The 19,479-nt window shown below is 37.1% G+C and overlaps 1 protein-coding gene across 1 annotated transcript in view; it reads right to left on the bottom strand.

Moving 5' to 3' along the window:
• The window catches only part of LOC126823026 (uncharacterized), a 42,062-nt gene extending 23,299 nt beyond the window's left edge, over nt 1–18,763 (bottom strand). The window contains exons 1-2 of the mRNA XM_050551845.2: nt 18,695–18,763; nt 14,451–15,788 (exon numbers count right to left, since the gene is read on the bottom strand). Of these exons, the coding sequence (XP_050407802.1) occupies nt 14,451–15,693 (1,243 nt within the window). The 5' untranslated portion in view covers nt 15,694–15,788; nt 18,695–18,763. The remainder of the gene's footprint in view (nt 1–14,450; nt 15,789–18,694) is intronic.
• Between the last annotated feature and the right edge of the window lie 716 nt (nt 18,764–19,479).

Genomic DNA, 19,479 nt, shown 5'->3' with positions numbered 1-19,479 from the left:
AAAACATTAATGAGCTTAGCAGTAGCTGCACGAAATATACTATCTGGCCACATAGAGTAAACTCATTATTGTTAAAGCATCAAGAACAAGGAGACCGGCAACCATCTCTTATAACTCCAGAAAACTATCTTGACCAAATCTCCACTGCTATGAATAAATCTAATAACCAATTTTGGGGAATCGTGGAACGGATTGCAGTGACTGGACCAGAGATCAGATATAATGATCCAAAGCCTTCTGACTGCTTCAGTGCTTTGTAAAGAACAGATGGTGCTGAGCCAAACAGTTTCTAGAGTTAAACAGAGCACAAAAACATTAATGAGTTTAGCAGTAGCTGCACAAAATATACTATCTGGCCACACAGTGTCAACTCACTACTGTTAAAGCATTAAGAACGAGGAGACCGGCAACCATCTCTATAACTCCAGAAAACTATCTTGACCACTTTGCCCTGCTTTTAACAAATCTAATAACCAATTTTTAGGAACTGTGGAACAGAGTGCAGTGACTGGATGAGAGATCAGATATAATGATCCCAAGCCTTCGGACTGCTTCAGTGCCTTGTAAAGAACAGGTGGTGAAGAGACAAAACAGTATCCAGAGTCAAACAGAGCAGAGATATAAATTCTGATACCATGAAGAACAAGGAGACCGGCAACCATCTCTATAACCCCAGAAAACTATCTTGACTAAATCTCCACTGCTGTGAATAACCAATTTTTTGGAATCGTGGAACAGAGTGCAGTGACTGGACGAGAAATCAGACGTAATGATCCCAAGCCTTCTGACTGCTTCAGTGCCTTTTAAAGAACAGTTGGTGAAGAGGCAAAAAAGTATACATAGTTAAACAGTGCAGAAATATAAATTCTGGTACCATTCTTCCCCTCATCCAAACACAAAAAACATTAATGAGTTTAGCAGTAGCTGCACGAAATATACTATCTGGCCACACAGTGTAAACTCATTACTGTTAATGCATCGAGAACAAGGAGACCGGCAACCATCTCTATAACCCCAGAAAACTATCTTGACTAAATCTCCACTGCTGTGAATAACCAATTTTTTGGAATCGTGGAACAGAGTGCAGTGACTGGACGAGAAATCAGACGTAATGATCCCAAGCCTTTTGACTGCTTCAGTGCCTTTTAAAGAACAGTTGGTGAAGAGGCAAAAAAGTATACAGAGTTAAACAGTGCAGAGATATAAATTCTGGTACCATCCTTCCCCTCATCCAAACACAAAAAACATTAATGAGTTTAGCAGTAGCTGCACGAAATATACTATCTGGCCACACAGTGTAAACTCATTACTGTTAATGCATCGAGAACAAGGAGACCGGCAACCATCTCTATAACCCCAGAAAACTATCTTAACTAAATCTCCACTGCTGTGAATAACCAATTTTTTGGAATCGTGGAACATGGTGCAGTGACTGGACGAGAAATCAGACGTAATGATCCCAAGCCTTCTGACTGCTTCAGTGCCTTTTAAAGAACAGTTGGTGAAGAGGCAAAAAAGTATACAGAGTTAAACAGTGCAGAGATATAAATTCTGGTACCATCCTTCCCCTCATCCAAACACAAAAAACATTAATGAGTTTAGCAGTAGCTGCACGAAATATACTATCTGGCCACACAGTGTAAACTCATTACTGTTAATGCATCGAGAACAAGGAGACCGGCAACCATCTCTATAACTCCAGAAACTATCTTGACCAAATCTCCACTGCAGTGAATAACCAAATTTTTGGAATCGTGGAACAGAGTGCAGTGACTGGACGAGAGATCGGATAAAATGATCCCAAGCCTTCAGACTGCTTCAGTGCCTTGTAAGGAACAGGTGGTGAAGAGGCAAAACAGTTTCTAGAGTTAAACAGAGCAGAGCTATAAATTCTGGTACCATCCTTTCCCTCAACCAAACACAAAAACATTAACGAGTTTAGCAGTAGCTTCACGAAATATACTATTTGGCCACACAGTGTAAACTCACTACTGTTAAAGCATCACGAGGCAAAAAAGTATACAGAGTTAAACAGAGCAGAGATATAAATTCTGGTACCATCCTTCCCCTCAACCAAACACACAAACATTAATGAGCTTAGCAGTAGCTGCACGAAATATACTAACTGGCGACACAGCGTAAACTCATTACTGTTAAAGCATCAAGAACGAGGAGACCGGCAACCATCTCTATAACCCGAGAAAACTATCTTGACCAAATCTCCACTGCTGCGAATATATCCAATAACCAATTTTTAGGAATTGTGGAACAGATTGCAGTGACTGGACGAGAAATCAGACATAATTATCCCAAGCCTTCTGACTGCTTCAGTGCCTTGTAAAAAACAGGTGGTAAAGGAGGCAAAACAGTATCCAGAGTTAAACAGAGCAGAGATATAAATTCTGGTGCCATCCTTCCCCTCAACCAAATACAATAACAATAATGAGTTTAGCAGTAGCTGCACGAAATATACTATCTGGCCACACATTGTCAACTCATTACTGTTAAAGCATCAAGAACGAGAAGACCGGCAACCATCTCTATAACTCCAGAAAACTATCTTGACCAAATCTCCACTGCTGTGAATAAATCTAATAACCAATTTTTAGGAATTGTGGAACAGAGTGCAGTGACTGGAAGAGAAATCAGATATACAATGTACATGTAATGATCCCAAGCCTTCTGACTGCGTCAGTGGCTTGTAAAGAACAGGTGGTGAAGAGGCAAAACAGTATCTAGAGTTAAACAGAGCAGAGATATAAATTCTGGTACCATCCTTCCCCTCATCCAAGCACAAAAAACATTAATGAGTTTAGCAGTAGCTGCACGAAATATACTATCTGGCACCACAGTGTAAACTCATTACTGTTAAAGCATCAAGAACAAGGAGACCGGCAACCATCTCTTATAACCCCAGAAAACTATCTCCACTGCTGTGAAACTATCCAAAAACCAATTTTTAGGAATTGTGGAACAGAGTGCAGTGACTGGACGAGAAATCAGACGTAATGATCCCAAGCCTTCTGACTGCTTCAGTGCCTTGTAAGGAACAGGTGGTGAATAAGCAAAACAGTATCCAGAGTTAAACAGAGCAGAGATATAAATTCTGGTACCATCCTTCCCCTCATCCAAGCACAAAAAACATTAATGAGTTTAGCAGTAGCTGCACGAAATATACTATCTGGCCACACAGTGTCAACTCATTACTATTAAAGCATCAAGAACAAGGAGACCGGCAACCATCTCTATAACTCCAGAAAACTATCTTGACCAAATCACATCTGCTGCTAATTATATTACTGAGTGAATACCCTTTATTAACCAAAATCATTTATTTATGGTAAACAGCTCAAAACATTTGCCTACCTACATGTATATAGTATACATCTAAGCATATATATTTTCTTTATGTTTTACAATAATTCATGGAGAAGCATGATAGTGGCATGCCTGGAAAACATCACTTATTTTTCTCCCAAGAGACAATGTACAACAACCTTCTCTGAGCTGAGAGGCTGTGTTGTTTCAACTTGTAAACTAATTAAAGGACTACACAACAACATTCCGTTATCTCAAATATTGTTTATCTTTTTTGAAAAGCCTTTTTCAAAATTATTATCATTTATTAATTACATTTCTTTTTCGTTTCTGAGCTCATGTACCGTAGATATTTCTGAGCTGAGAGGCTGTGTTGTTTCAACTTGGAAACTAATTACAGTTATCATTATTTATTAATTACATCTCTTTTCCGTTTCTGAGCTCATGTACCAGATATTTCTAAGCTGAGATGCTGTTGTTGGCATTAAAAGGTTAATGGTAGGATGACAGGACAACATCCATTCATCTCATTCTTGCAAGATATCAAGTACCACGGCCATCTCGGAGCTGCGATGTTTTTATACCATAAGAAGATGATGGTAGGATGCCAGGACAACATCCATTCATCACTGATTTTATGCACCATTTTATTTTTATTATATGGCCATCATTATTGTTTTTTTGCACCAAGAACCATATCATCAGCAACCATTTCCATAACGCCACAAAACTTTCTAGACCGAAACATAACTGCTACAAATAAGCCTTCTAACCACCCAATGCCTTTTAAAGAGAACAGAACCATTTCCATAACGCCACAAAACTTTCTAGACCGAAACATAACTGCTACAAATAAGCCTTCTAACCACCCAATGCCTTTTAAAGAGAACAGGTAGTGAAGAGGCAAGACAATAACCAGAGTTAAACAGAGTAGAGATATAAATTCTGGTGCCATCCTTCTCCGTAACCAAATACACATTAATGAGTTTAACAGTAGCTGCATGAAATATACTATCTGGCCACACAGTGTAAACTCACTACTGTTAAAATATAAGGAACAAGGAGACCGGCAACCATCTCTATAACTCCAGACAACTATCCTGACCAAATCCTTTTTACAATCCGTTCAGAACTGTATTATTCGGCCTACTCTTATATCGAATTGTAACTGCCAAGGAACCTCGTTTTTTTAATCCAATCCGTACGACTAGACAGTTGTCATTGTCAGGCCCTCCGTCCTGTGTCACTGACAAGGAGAAATCATGCCGGAAACTGCTGGAATATGATGGTAGGATGTCAGGACAACATCGATTCATCTCTTATTCTTGTTAGACCACAATTACATGTAACACAGCATTTTCTCTGACCTGAGATGCTTTGGTTGTGTACAATAGGGAGACAGGGGAAGATTTTATTTAAATTTGGATGTTGCTGGAATAGATCACAATTAATAAAGACCTTTCACTGATTCTTGCAAGATTCCAAATACCAGTCTTCTCTGAGCTGAGACACTGGCTTTATTTTTCTAATTTCAGATGTTGATGTAAAGATGCCAGCACAACGTTTATTCTTCAAAGAGCCCATGTACGACAATCATCTGTTGGCTGAGTTGCTGTGGGTGTACACAGCCTTTTCTGAGCTGAGAAGGGATTTTTTAGAATGGGATGCTGCTGGAATATGATGGTATGATGCTAGGTCAACATTCTTATTCAAGCTGGACTACAATTAACACATTATCACTGTGAAGACTAGGTTTGCCTTTTTAAGGTCCATTCAGAAATTTAATATTCCAAGTGTTCATGTAGTAACACAGCCTTCTCTGAGCTGAGAAGGACAGGTTTGTTTTTTAGAACTGGATCCTGCCGATGTACGATGGTAGGATGCCAGTACAAGATCCATTCATTTTTTATTCTGACTAGATCAAAATTAAAGCAGCCTTCTTTGGGCTGAAATGAGGTGGATTTTCAGTTTTACCAAAATTTGGATCCTGGAGGAATATGTCAGCACATCATCCATCCACTTTATTATTCAAATCCAAGCGTCCAATTAGTAATACAGCCTGAACTGAGAAGGCTTATATTTTTAATATATTCATGTAGCTTTAGATGCTGCACATTTAGAACTTTATTATTCCAAGCGTCCAAGTATGTCCAAGTATTACCGTATGTAGTAACACAGACTTCTCTGAGCTGAGAAGGACAGGTTTGTTTTTTAGAATTGGAGGCTGCTGGAATATGATGGTAAGAAGTCAGGACAACATCCATTCACCTCTATTCCTGACTCAATAACAATAAATAACACAGCCATCTCTGAGCTGAGGAGGGTGGGTTTTGGGGGGGGTTTTATAGCAAAATTTGGATTCTGGTGGAATGATGTCTGTATTTTTATTATTCCAAGCATCCAAGTAGTAATACAGCCTTCTCTGAGCTGAGAAGGTTTTTTAGAAAGGGATGCTGCTGGAGTATGATGGTAGAATGCCAGGACAGCATGCATTCATCTTTTAATCTAGCTAAACTACAATTAACACAGTCATCTCCGAGCTGTGAAGACTGGGCTTTCATTTTTCCGGTCCATTCATAACTTTATTATTCCATTCGTAACACGGCCTTCTCTGGACTGAGAAGGACAGGTTGTTTGTTTTTTAGAATTAGATGCTGCCAGTATATATGGCAGGATGCCAGGACAACATCCATTCATTTCTTATTATGACGAGATCACAAATAACACAGCTTTCTCTGGGCTGAAATGAGGTGGGTTTTCTGTATTACCAAAATTTGGATCCTGGAGGAATACGTCAGCACATCATCCATCCACTTTATTATTCCAAGCGTCCAATTAGTAATACAGTCTGAGATGAGGTTTTTATTTTTAATATCCATGTAGCTTTAGATGCTCAACAAATGTGATGGCAGGATACAAGGACAACATCCATTCATCTTTATTTCTGACTAAATAACAATTAACACAGACTTCTCTGGGCTGAAATGGGAGGAGGCGGGGACCAAAATCTGGATCCTAGAGGAATGATGTCAGAACAACATCCATCCACTTTATTATTCCAAGCTTCCAATTAGCAATATGGCCTTCTCTGGGCTGAGAAGGTTTTTACTTTTAATATATACATGTAGCTTTGGATGCTGCACAAACATGATGGTAGGATGCCAGGAGAACATCCATTCACCTCCTTTTCTGACTAGATAACAATTAACACAGCCATATCAGAGCTGAGATGTCGTGTTTTATTTACCACAATTTGGATTTTGGTGGAATGATGTCAGGACAACATCCATTAAGCTTTTATTATTCTAAATAATTAAGGTTTTCTCTGACCTGAGATGCATTGGTTGTGCAAAATAGAGAGATAGAGGAAAGTTTCTTTTCTAAAATTTTGATATGACTGGAATAGATCACAATTAAAAAAGAACTTTTGCTAATTCTTGCAATATTCCAAGTACCCAGTCTTCCCTGATCTGAAAAGGTGGCTATATTTTTCTAATTTCAGATGCTGATATAGTTGTTTATTCCTCCAAGAGCCCACATATAGCTGAGATGCTTTGGTTGTTTAAATTAGGAAAAAAAGTCAAAGATGCCAGGACAACTTCCATTCAAGTCTTTTTTCAAGAGACCATTTACCAGTTTTCTCTGAGCCAGGATACTAGAGTTATTTAAATTGGCTGGATTCCAAGTAACAAAGCCTTCTCTGAGCTGAGAAGACTGGATTTTCCTTTTTACGGTCCATTTAGAACTTTATTATTCCAAGTATTACCGTATGTAGTAACACAGACTTCTCTGAGCTGAGAAGGACAGGTTTGTTTTTTAGAATTGGAGGCTGCTGGAATATGATGGTAAGAAGTCAGGACAACATCCATTCACCTCTATCCCTGACTCAATAACAATAAATAACACAGCCATCTCTGAGCTGAGGAGGGTGGGTTTTGGGGGGGTTTTATAGCAAAATTTGGATTCTGGTGGAATGATGTCTGTATTTTTATTATTCCAAGCATCCAAGTAGTAATACAGCCTTCTCTGAGCTGAGAAGGTTTTTTAAAAAAGGGATGCTGCTGGAATATGATGGTAGAATGCCAGGACAGCATGCATTCATCTTTTAATCTAGCTAAACTACAATTAACACAGTCATCTCCGAGCTGTGAAGACAGGGCTTTCATTTTTCCGGTCCATTCATAACTTTATTATTCCATTCGTAACACAGCCTTCTCTGGACTGAGAAGGACAGGTTGTTTGTTTTTTAGAATTAGATGCTGCCAGTATATATGGCAGGATGCCAGGACAACATCCATTCATTTCTTATTATGACGAGATCACAAATAACACAGCTTTCTCTGGGCTGAAATGAGGTGGGTTTTCTGTATTACCAAAATTTGGATCCTGGAGGAATACGTCAGCACATCATCCATCCACTTTATTATTCCAAGCGTCCAATTAGTAATACAGTCTGAGATGAGGTTTTTATTTTTAATATCCATGTAGCTTTAGATGCTCAACAAATGTGATGGCAGGATACAAGGACAACATCCATTCATCTTTATTTCTGACTAAATAACAATTAACACAGACTTCTCTGGGCTGAAATGGGAGGAGGCGGGGACCAAAATCTGGATCCTAGAGGAATGATGTCAGAACAACATCCATCCACTTTATTATTCCAAGCTTCCAATTAGCAATATGGCCTTCTCTGGGCTGAGAAGGTTTTTACTTTTAATATATACATGTAGCTTTGGATGCTGCACAAACATGATGGTAGGATGCCAGGAGAACATCCATTCACCTCCTTTTCTGACTAGATAACAATTAACACAGCCATATCAGAGCTGAGATGTCGTGTTTTATTTACCACAATTTGGATTTTGGTGGAATGATGTCAGGACAACATCCATTAAGCTTTTATTATTCTAAATAATTAAGGTTTTCTCTGACCTGAGATGCATTGGTTGTGCAAAATAGAGAGATAGAGGAAAGTTTCTTTTCTAAAATTTTGATATGACTGGAATAGATCACAATTAAAAAAGAACTTTTGCTAATTCTTGCAATATTCCAAGTACCCAGTCTTCCCTGATCTGAAAAGGTGGCTATATTTTTCTAATTTCAGATGCTGATATAGTTGTTTATTCCTCCAAGAGCCCACATATAGCTGAGATGCTTTGGTTGTTTAAATTAGGAAAAAAAGTCAAAGAAGCCAGGACAACTTCCATTCAAGTCTTTTTTCAAGAGACCATTTACCAGTTTTCTCTGAGCCAGGATACTAGAGTTATTTAAATTGGCTGGATTCCAAGTAACAAAGCCTTCTCTGAGCTGAGAAGACTGGATTTTCCTTTTTACGGTCCATTTAGAACTTTATTATTCCAAGTATTACCGTATGTAGTAACACAGACTTCTCTGAGCTGAGAAGGACAGGTTTGTTTTTTAGAATTGGAGGCTGCTGGAATATGATGGTAAGAAGTCAGGACAACATCCATTCACCTCTATCCCTGACTCAATAACAATAAATAACACAGCCATCTCTGAGCTGAGGAGGGTGGGTTTTGGGGGGGTTTTATAGCAAAATTTGGATTCTGGTGGAATGATGTCTGTATTTTTATTATTCCAAGCATCCAAGTAGTAATACAGCCTTCTCTGAGCTGAGAAGGTTTTTTAAAAAAGGGATGCTGCTGGAATATGATGGTAGAATGCCAGGACAGCATGCATTCATCTTTTAATCTAGCTAAACTACAATTAACACAGTCATCTCCGAGCTGTGAAGACAGGGCTTTCATTTTTCCGGTCCATTCATAACTTTATTATTCCATTCGTAACACAGCCTTCTCTGGACTGAGAAGGACAGGTTGTTTGTTTTTTAGAATTAGATGCTGCCAGTATATATGGCAGGATGCCAGGACAACATCCATTCATTTCTTATTATGACGAGATCACAAATAACACAGCTTTCTCTGGGCTGAAATGAGGTGGGTTTTCTGTATTACCAAAATTTGGATCCTGGAGGAATACGTCAGCACATCATCCATCCACTTTATTATTCCAAGCGTCCAATTAGTAATACAGTCTGAGATGAGGTTTTTATTTTTAATATCCATGTAGCTTTAGATGCTCCACAAATGTGATGGCAGGATACAAGGACAACATCCATTCATCTTTATTTCTGACTAAATAACAATTAACACAGACTTCTCTGGGCTGAAATGGGAGGAGGCGGGGACCAAAATCTGGATCCTGGAGGAATGATGTCAGAACAACATCCATCCACTTTATTATTCCAAGCTTCCAATTAGCAATATGGCCTTCTCTGAGCTGAGAAGGTTTTTACTTTTAATATATACATGTAGCTTTGGATGCTGCACAAACATGATGGTAGGATGCCAGGACAACATCCATTCACCTCCTTTTCTGACTAGATAACAATTAACACAGCCATATCAGAGCTGAGATGTAGTGTTTTATTTACCACAATTTGGATTCTGGTGGAATAATGTCAGGACAACATCCATTAAGCTTTTATTATTCTAAATAATTAAGGTTTTCTCTGACCTGAGATGCATTGGTTGTGCAAAATAGAGAGATAGAGGAAAGTTTCTTTTCTAAAATTTTGATATGACTGGAATAGATCACAATTAAAAAAGAACTTTTGCTAATTCTTGCAATATTCCAAGTACCCAGTCTTCCCTGATCTGAAAAGGTGGCTATATTTTTCTAATTTCAGATGCTGATATAGTTGTTTATTCCTCCAAGAGCCCACATATAGCTGAGATGCTTTGGTTGTTTAAATTAGGGAAAAAAGTCAAAGAAGCCAGGACAACTTCCATTCAAGTCTTTTTTCAAGAGACCATTTACCAGTTTTCTCTGAGCCAGGATACTAGAGTTATTTAAATTGGCTGGATTCCAAGTAACAAAGCCTTCATTGAGCTGAGAAGACTGGATTTTCCTTTTTACGGTCCATTTAGAACTTTATTATTCCAAGCGTCCAAGTATGTCCAAGTATTACCGTACGTAGTAACACAGCCTTCTCTGAGCTGAGAAGGACAGGTTTGTTTTTTTAGAATTGGAGGCTGCTGGAATATGATGGTAAGAAGTCAGGACAACATCCATTCACCTCTATTCCTGACTCAATAACAATAAATAACACAGCCATCTCTGAGCTGAGGAGGGTAGTTTTTGGGGTTTTTTTATAGCAAAATTTGGATTCTGGTGGAATGATGTCTGTATTTTTATTATTCCAAGCATCCAAGTAGTAATACAGCCTTCTCTGAGCTGAGAAGGTTTTTTAGAAAGGGATGCTACTGGAATATGATGGTAGGATGCCAGGACAACATGCATTCATCTTTTATTCTAGCTAAACTACAATTAACACAGTCATCTCCGAGCTGTGAAGACTGGGCTTTCATTTTTCCGGTCCATTCATAAATTTATTATTCCATTCGTAACACAGCCTTCTCTGGACTGAGAAGGACAGGTTGTTTGTTTTTTAGAATTAAATGCTGCCAGTATATATGGCAGGATGCCAGGACAACATCCATTCATTTCTTATTATGACGAGATCACAAATAACACAGCTTTCTCTGGGCTGAAATGAGGTGGGTTTTCTGTATTACCAAAATTTGGATCCTGGAGGAATACGTCAGCACATCATCCATCCCCTTTATTATTCCAAGCGTCCAATTAGTAATACAGTCTGAGATGAGGTTTTTATTTTTAATATCCATGAAGCTTTAGATGCTCCACAAATGTGATGGCAGGATACAAGGACAACATCCATTCATCTTTATTTCTGACTAAATAACAATTAACACAGACTTCTCTGGGCTGAAATGGGAGGAGGCGGGGACCAAAATCTGGATCCTGGAGGAATGATGTCAGAACAACATCCATCCACTTTATTATTCCAAGCTTCCAATTAGCAATATGGCCTTCTCTGAGCTGAGAAGGTTTTTACTTTTAATATATACATGTAGCTTTGGATGCTGCACAAACATGATGGTAGAATGCCAGGACAACATCCATTCACCTCCTTTTCTGACTAGATAACAATTAACACAGCCATATCAGAGCTGAGATGTAGTGTTTTATTTACCACAATTTGGATTTTGGTGGAATGATGTCAGGACAACATCCATTAAGCTTTTATTATTCTAAATAATTAAGGTTTTCTCTGATCTGAGATGCTTTGGTTGTGTAAAAAAGAGAGTTAGAGGAAGGTTTCTTTTCTAAAATTTTGATATGACTGGAATAGATCACAATTAAAAAAGAACTTTTGCTAATTCTTGCAATATTCCAAGTACCCAGTCTTCCCTGATCTGAAAAGGTGGCTATATTTTTCTAATTTCAGATGCTGATATAGTTGTTTATTCCTCCAAGAGCCCACATATAGCTGAGATGCTTTGGTTGTTTAAATTAGGAAAAAAAGTCAAAGAAGCCAGGACAACTTCCATTCAAGTCTTTTTTCAAGAGACCATTTACCAGTTTTCTCTGAGCCAGGATACTAGAGTTATTTAAATTGGCTGGATTCCAAGTAACAAAGCCTTCTCTGAGCTGAGAAGACTGGATTTTCCTTTTTACGGTCCATTTAGAACTTTATTATTCCAAGCGTCCAAGTATGTCCAAGCACTACCGTATGTAGTAACACAGCCTTCTCTGAGCTGAGAAGGACAGGTTTGTTATTTTAGAATTGGAGGCTGCTGGAATATGATGGTAAGAAGTCAGGACAACATCCATTCACCTCTATTCCTGACTCAATAACAATAAATAACACAGCCATCTCTGAGCTGAGGAGGGTAGGTTTTGGGGGTTTTTATAGCAAAATTTGGATTCTGGTGGAATGATGTCTGTATTTTTATTATTCCAAGCATCCAAGTAGTAACACAGCCTTCTCTGAGCTGAGAAGTTTTTTTAGAAAGGGATGCTGCTGGAATATGATGGTAGGATGCCAGGACAACATGCATTCATCTTTTATTTTAGCTGAACTACAATTAACACAGTCATCTCAGAGCTGTGAAGACTGGGCTTTCATTTTTCTGGTCCATTCAGAACTTTATTATTCCAATCGTAACACAGCCTTCTCTGGACTGAGAAGGACTGTTTTTTTTTTTATAATTAGATGCTGCCGGTATATGATGGTAGGATGCCAGGACAATATCCATTCATTTCTTATTCTGACTAAATCACAATTAACACAGCCTTCTCTGAGCTGTAATGAGGTGGGAGGGTTTTATTTACCAAAATTTGGATCCTGGAGGAATATGCCAGAACATCATCCACCCACTTTATTATTCCAAGCGTTCATTTCAATTAGTAATACGGTACAGACTTCTCTGAGCTGAGAAGGGTTTATATTTTTAATATACATGTAGCTTTAGATGCTGCACAAAATGTGATTGCAGGATACATGACAACATCCATTCATCTTTATTTCTGACTAAATAACAATTAACACAGCCTTCTCTGGGCTGAAATGGGGTGGGTTTTTTTTTCTAATTTCAGATGCTGATGTAAAGATGCAAAATTTGGATCCCAATCGAAGAATGTATGTACAAACTTTATTATTCTAAGCATCCAAGTAGTAACACAGCCTTCTCTGAACTGAGAAGCAAAGGTTTGTTTTTAGAATTAGACTAGGTTTTCCGTTTTAATGTCCATCAAAAACATGTAATATTCCAAGTGTCCATGTAGTAACACAGCCTTCTCTGAGCTGAAAAGCAGTGGTTTGTTTTTAGAATTAGATGTTGTCAATATATGATGATAGGATGCCAGGACAACATCCACTCTTTTCTTATTATGACTAGATCACAAATAACGCAGCCTTCTCTGAGCTGAAATGAGGTGGGGTTGTTGGTTTTTTTTTTCTTACCCAAATTTGGATCCTGGAGAAATGATTGTCAAAACATCATCCATCCACTTTATTATCCAAAGCATCCAATTATTAATATGGCCCTCTCTGAGCTGAGTAGATTTTTATTTTTAATATATACATGTAGCTTTGGATGCTGCATAAACATGATGGTAGGATGCCAAGACAATATCCATTCACCTCCTTTTCTGACTAGATAACAATTAACACAGCCATCTCGGAGCTGAGATGAAGTGTGTTATTTACCACAATTTGGATTCTGGTGGAATAATGTCAGGACAACATCTATTAAGCTTTTATTATTCTAAATAATTAAGGTTTTCTCTGACCTGAGATGCTTTGGTTGTGTAAAATAGACAGAGGAAGGTTTTTTTATATCACAATTAAAAAAGAACTTTTGTCGATTCTTGCAATATTCCAAGTACCCACAGTCTTCTCTGAGCTGAGAAGGTGGCTTTATTTTTCTAATTTTAGATGCTGATGGAAGGATTCCATGTACCACACACAATCATCTCTGAGCTGAGATGCTGTGGTTGTTTAAATTAGGAAAAAGAGTGTAGAAGTCAGGACAACTTCCATTCAATTCTTCTTCCAAGAGACCATTTACTACAGTTTTCTCTGAGCAGAGATGCCATAGTTTAAATTGGCTGGATTCCAAGTAACATAGCCTTCTCTGAACTGAGAAGACTGTTTTTCTTTATAAGGTCCATTCGAAACTTTATTATTCCAAGCGTCCATGATGTAGTAACACAGCCTTCTCTGAGCTGAGAAGGACAGGGTTGTTTTTTAGAATTAGATGCTGCCAGAATATGATGGTAGGATGCCAGGACAACATCCATTTATTATTCTCGTTAGATCACAATGAACACAGCCTTCTCTGTGAAGGAAGCCAGGACAACTTCCAGTCAACTCTTCTTTCAAGAGACCATTTATCACAGCTTTCTCCGAGCCAGGATGCTACAGTTCTCTGAGCTGAGAAGGACAGGTTCGTTTTTTAGAATTGGATACTGCCTAATATGATGGAAGTATGCCTGGACAACATCCATTTATCTCTTGGAGTCTTATTCTCGTTAGATCACAAATAACACAGCCTTCTCTGAGCTGAGGAGGTGTGTATTTTGTTAAATATTTGGATGCTGACAGAAGGTTGCAAGTAAAATGACAATGCAAGATTAACAATTTGGGAAGGAAAATAATGTCTTATACCACAATAAAGAAAAAAGTTAAGGTTTTATTTCATGACAAAACGGAAATAATAAATAAGTAATTATGTACAAACCTGAGTCCTCATCTGAAGAGTCATCACTTAATTCAGCATTCGATATCGGTTTAAGCTTTTTATCAGATTGTCGACGCAGTACCACTTCTTTTTCACTGATTGCACTTATCTCGTTTTGATCGGGAGATGTCGTTATCGAACTTGACTCACTTCCTAATATGTCCAAATTTTCAGACTTGAGAGATTCTGAAGAGTCTTGCAGATCAACCGAATTATTTGATAAATCTTTTTCCAGGCTATTACATTTAACTGTATCATGATTGACCACACATTCTTTGTTGCTGCCAACATTGTTTATTTTATGATTTGAAGCACAAGTTGAGGTTGTCTTAATATCTTTAGTATCATCAGAAGCACTAATCTTCACAATGCTGCCAGATGCTGAGTTATCAGAATTGAATTCACAACCATCAAGATTTTGTCTCTTGGTCTCTTTGCTGCCGGTCTTTTTCAAATCAACATTTTTAGTGTAGGCTAAAGTACCAGAATTGAATTCAGAACCCTCAAGATTTTGTCTTTCTTTGCTGTCTGTCTTTTCCAAATCAACATTTTTAGTGTTACCTATTTTAAAATTCGAAACAGATATTGTAGTAATGTTTTTAGCAGTACTATCCGTATCAGTAGTAATATTCTTAGCAGTACTATTTAAATCGGTAGTAACGGAAGCACTCTTCGGCATTGGAACATCAGATTCTGATTCACAGCCATCTATTTCAATGCTACTTCTAGAACAGTTCACTACATCGTCATCATAACAAACCAAGTTATCAACTGTGATTGATCCCATTTCTTGATATGAATGTGAATGGTATATTACAGAATTATTTAATGCATCACTGGTGTGATTTGAGACAATTTGCGCTACATTTTCTACCGACTCGCATCCCTCTGGAGGAATACGAACCAATTCTACATTCTTTTCTGCATCATCCTCACAGCGCAGGAAATGGAAGGCTTCACTCACTACAGCTGTTTGAGTCTTCCGTTTTCTAGGTGACACAGGGCCTAACCTTCTTTCAACCTGGTCGCTTGCCGATGTGCTGGCTTGTTCTTCTGAAGTTCCTGGTATTTGCTCCTGAAGAAAAGCTTCACGTTCTTGGCTATTCAAATTATTCTCCAGGAACAGATCAATGGCCGGTTCAGAATGTTTCTCGATTTCTGAACTGTTACCATTGTTCAGATCTTTCTTTACAAGATTCAGTTTGGTGGTTTCATCAGAGATTTTTTCCATGACTTCATTCATGCTTTGTCCCTTAAATAATCTGTTACCATAAGTCTAATGGTACATATATGTTGAGTATTTTTGGATACAATCTGCAATAATCAGCCCCATTTCACCTGTAAATAAATATCAACAATTAGTATTAGAAATATTTATACAAAACAATTTTTTTTATCAAATTTTTCATTGGCAACACTCAAAACACTGGGTCTTTTAACCTCATCTCCCTCTGTCTCCATAAGCAGTAGGACTGGGACGTTCAACCCCATTTCATTTCATTTCAACGTCATCTCTATTTTTGACAGCATAATTCTTTGAGTTAACAGAATGACAAGAAAAATTAATGTCAGATTATCTGTAATAGTTGTTTTCTAAACAAAAGTTGGATTTGGTGATCTATTGTTATGTATACATCTCTGCTCTGTCAACCCTGCCCTTTAACATTACATTATGTAAGATTAAGATAAAGAACTGACTATTCTTGCTATAACAGCTCAAAATATAGATAATGTAAAATGAAAATATTGAAAATTTCATTCAAATTACTTCATTCTGAATCAAGTTACGACTGTTTGTAGTTTTGGCAAGATGTGTGCATAGTGTATACAGAGTTTATTCTTGTTTTTGATTATCATAAAAATAGCGTTTGATTTTCCCTTGAAATGTAAATGAAATAAAAATGGGTTTAACGTCAGAGCGTTCTGCTCTGATTGGGCTAATCATTACGGGCATACGCAATTTAGTGTGCCTATGAGGAACATTTTGCATACAGCAGCACTACAGCCTACTCTTACATCGAATTTAACCTGTCATGGGTTCTTTTATGTGCACACCATTGTATACACGGGACCTCGCTGTTTAGTCCCACCCGAACGATTATTACATGACAAGCTCAAAATCAACTCTGTAGACCCTCAGATGGCTTGGATACAGCTTGGATTTAAACAGTCGTCCATTTAAAATTAAATAAAGAAACGGTCGACCAAGCTAACGTTTACCATCACTGACGTCACTACCGGAAACTACCAAGCGAGGGTACCAAAGCCATTGAGAATGTTACTTAATAATCGAGAATATGTAGGTGGAGTTATCGTCTGTCAATCAAACGATCGGCAATTCTCAAAGACGGTACGGACACAGCTGATGCCTATTTCTAGTTAGTCCAAACTTCCAACTCAGTCCAGAATAAAGTAATTTGACTGAAATTTTCAATGTTTTCTTTTCTTATCTATTTTGAATTATTAAATGACACTGATCAGTAGTGAATTTTCGCTAGGCCGCTACAATCACTGATAAGGATGACATAGAAGCGACTTATTAATGAGTCACAAATATTAACTTTTTTCCTTCGACAAATTAAATTCTAAAACATGGTTTTTATGTATTACATTGTAGAAAAATAAATAATTGCGTTCTACGTATTTGTTGGTAAAAAATATTTCCTATTTTGTGCAAATGGATATTTAAATGAGTAAAAAGACTCCATTCTGCCCAAACTAGAACGTCTTTACTCTTATGTAAACAATGCACGCGCCATTGAGCCAATGATTGACGCCGCGTGATGAGACGTCACGTGGTAAAGGTAGTCATCTTTTACAGAGATATTAGAAGACTTTCGTAATCCTCTGTGAAACAGATTGTTATTAAAGCAAGTACGGCCAACTCTTTATTAAACTCTTAACTAATGTATCTTTAAAAGACAACTCTGATCATTATGTTTTTAAAAATAATAGAGTGTTGTTTTAATAAATTAATCATTGTGTTTGGTTTAATTATTTTCTTTGAAATAACTATGTGTTATGTATAATACCTTTGAGGAAGCCACATCAAAGAATATCAATTAACAAAAGACCAAAAGTTGTTATTACTTTAATTAAAGTGATCTCAGTACATGTAGTACTCAGTACTGAACTGACCAATCTTCTACAACCATGTACAATGTAAGCTAATGAAATTGATGAAGCATATCACAGAAAAAACTATTACATTTTATTTGAGTACTGTCAAAATGAATAGTCTGTGAGTCAGTTCTAGACAGGAGGCTATACTGTGTGAGGGTTGTGTAAGATGGCAGCATACAGATTACAGAACCTGCAATACTGGTATGTCCATGTATCCTTTTTATTATACAATTTTTAAGTTTAAGACATAATGAATGCTGTCTAATTTCAAATTAACAATATAGATATAATATGTGGGGTTTTTTTTAAATAAATAGTTGATGTAATAGTAATAAAGATAAATTATTCGCTGTGTTTACCCCTACTTTAGTAAATCATAAATAATCGAAGGCTGTCAATTTAATTAACAAAACCGAAATTTATATTACATCTCGTCTAATAAATAACTTAAAGGACAAAATTGGTGTCAGTCATAATTACTTATGTGATAGAACTGGTTAAATACATCCCAAATATAACTTTAACACAGAGATCATTGCTATGGGAGATGTGTAACAAGCACGTGAAGAAACGGGAAGTGACGACAAACATGACAATACGAGTTATCCTACTATATAACTGATTGAAGCAACAAGCGATAACAGATAAGCGATCAAATTTAATTTCACTGATAATTCAGTTGACGATGAAAATCTATTATATGAGACGGTGAGAGGATATCTGACAATTCAAAAAAATGGTTCATAAATACACATCTCCCGTAGCAATGATCTCTGTGTTAAAATTATATTTGGAATGTATTTAACCAGTTCTATCACACATGTAATTATGACTGACACCAATTTTGTCCTTTAAGTTATTTATTAGACGAGATGTAATATAAATTTCGGTTTTGTTAATTAAATTGACAGCCTTCGATTATTTTTTTTACATTTACATCACAAATTAACAACCTGTTTACATTATAATGACACTGAGTGAACTGATGTGCTCCACAAGCAACGGTCCCAGACCGTGACACTTTCAGTGTTATTCCTTGTGGCAGGAATACTGCGGCAATCGATGCCCAGTTTTTCATTTGTGACAGGTCAATTTTAGGTAAAAAAGAATAAAATTCATACTGTTATTCGTGGATCTTTTTCATTATTTTCTTCCCTCTTTAATTTTGACGTTTTTATCACATCTACTTCCTTTTTGAAAACGAGGTTATTATTTTGGTAGTCTCGATCAAAAACTTATTTTAATATTTGACAACCTGCATAAGTCTTGATAATCTAGTCGAAATAGCCTCGTTCAACCAAACTCAAATTATGAGTACGGTTGAACAACCATCGATGAATTCTTCGATATTCATCGAGTTACAACTCGCCGAAATAAACGTAAATCATGTATTACAAAAAGGTTACACTGGTGTAAATATTACTGTTACCTAATACGAGTTATTTAAAAATAAAAAATAACACTTTAATATTTCGTCTACACCACAGAGCTAAAATCTAAATAAATAAATCATGCATTTATTTAATTATTTAAATTAATTAGCAGGGATGTCTTCCAAAATGTCTTTCTTCGACTTCCTGAACAAATTCACAATGTTCATGATATGATGTTCAGCCTAAAACCGAAACCGCTGGAAATGTCTCGTCAACACAATCTTTCGGTCATATGAAGGCTACTGCATGGAAATAATTTGTGTTTAAACAGCATACTGTGCCACCTACCTTTCTTTTTAACATTTTAAGCAGAACTCCTGGGTTGTTCACATTTGCTGAATATTTGCAATGGCGCCTAAAACAGGCTTGTTTTCACATGCGCAAAAGCCCCCCCCCCCCCAAACACCTTAACAGAAATTGTTGCCGAAAGAATCTGTTGAATATTTTCGCAAAAATTGTCGTTGCCATATATA

This window comes from Patella vulgata, chromosome 1 (assembly GCF_932274485.2).
Source record: "Patella vulgata chromosome 1, xgPatVulg1.2, whole genome shotgun sequence".
Taxonomy (NCBI): domain Eukaryota; kingdom Metazoa; phylum Mollusca; class Gastropoda; family Patellidae; genus Patella; species Patella vulgata.
This window is presented reverse-complemented; position numbering and strand designations above follow the sequence as displayed.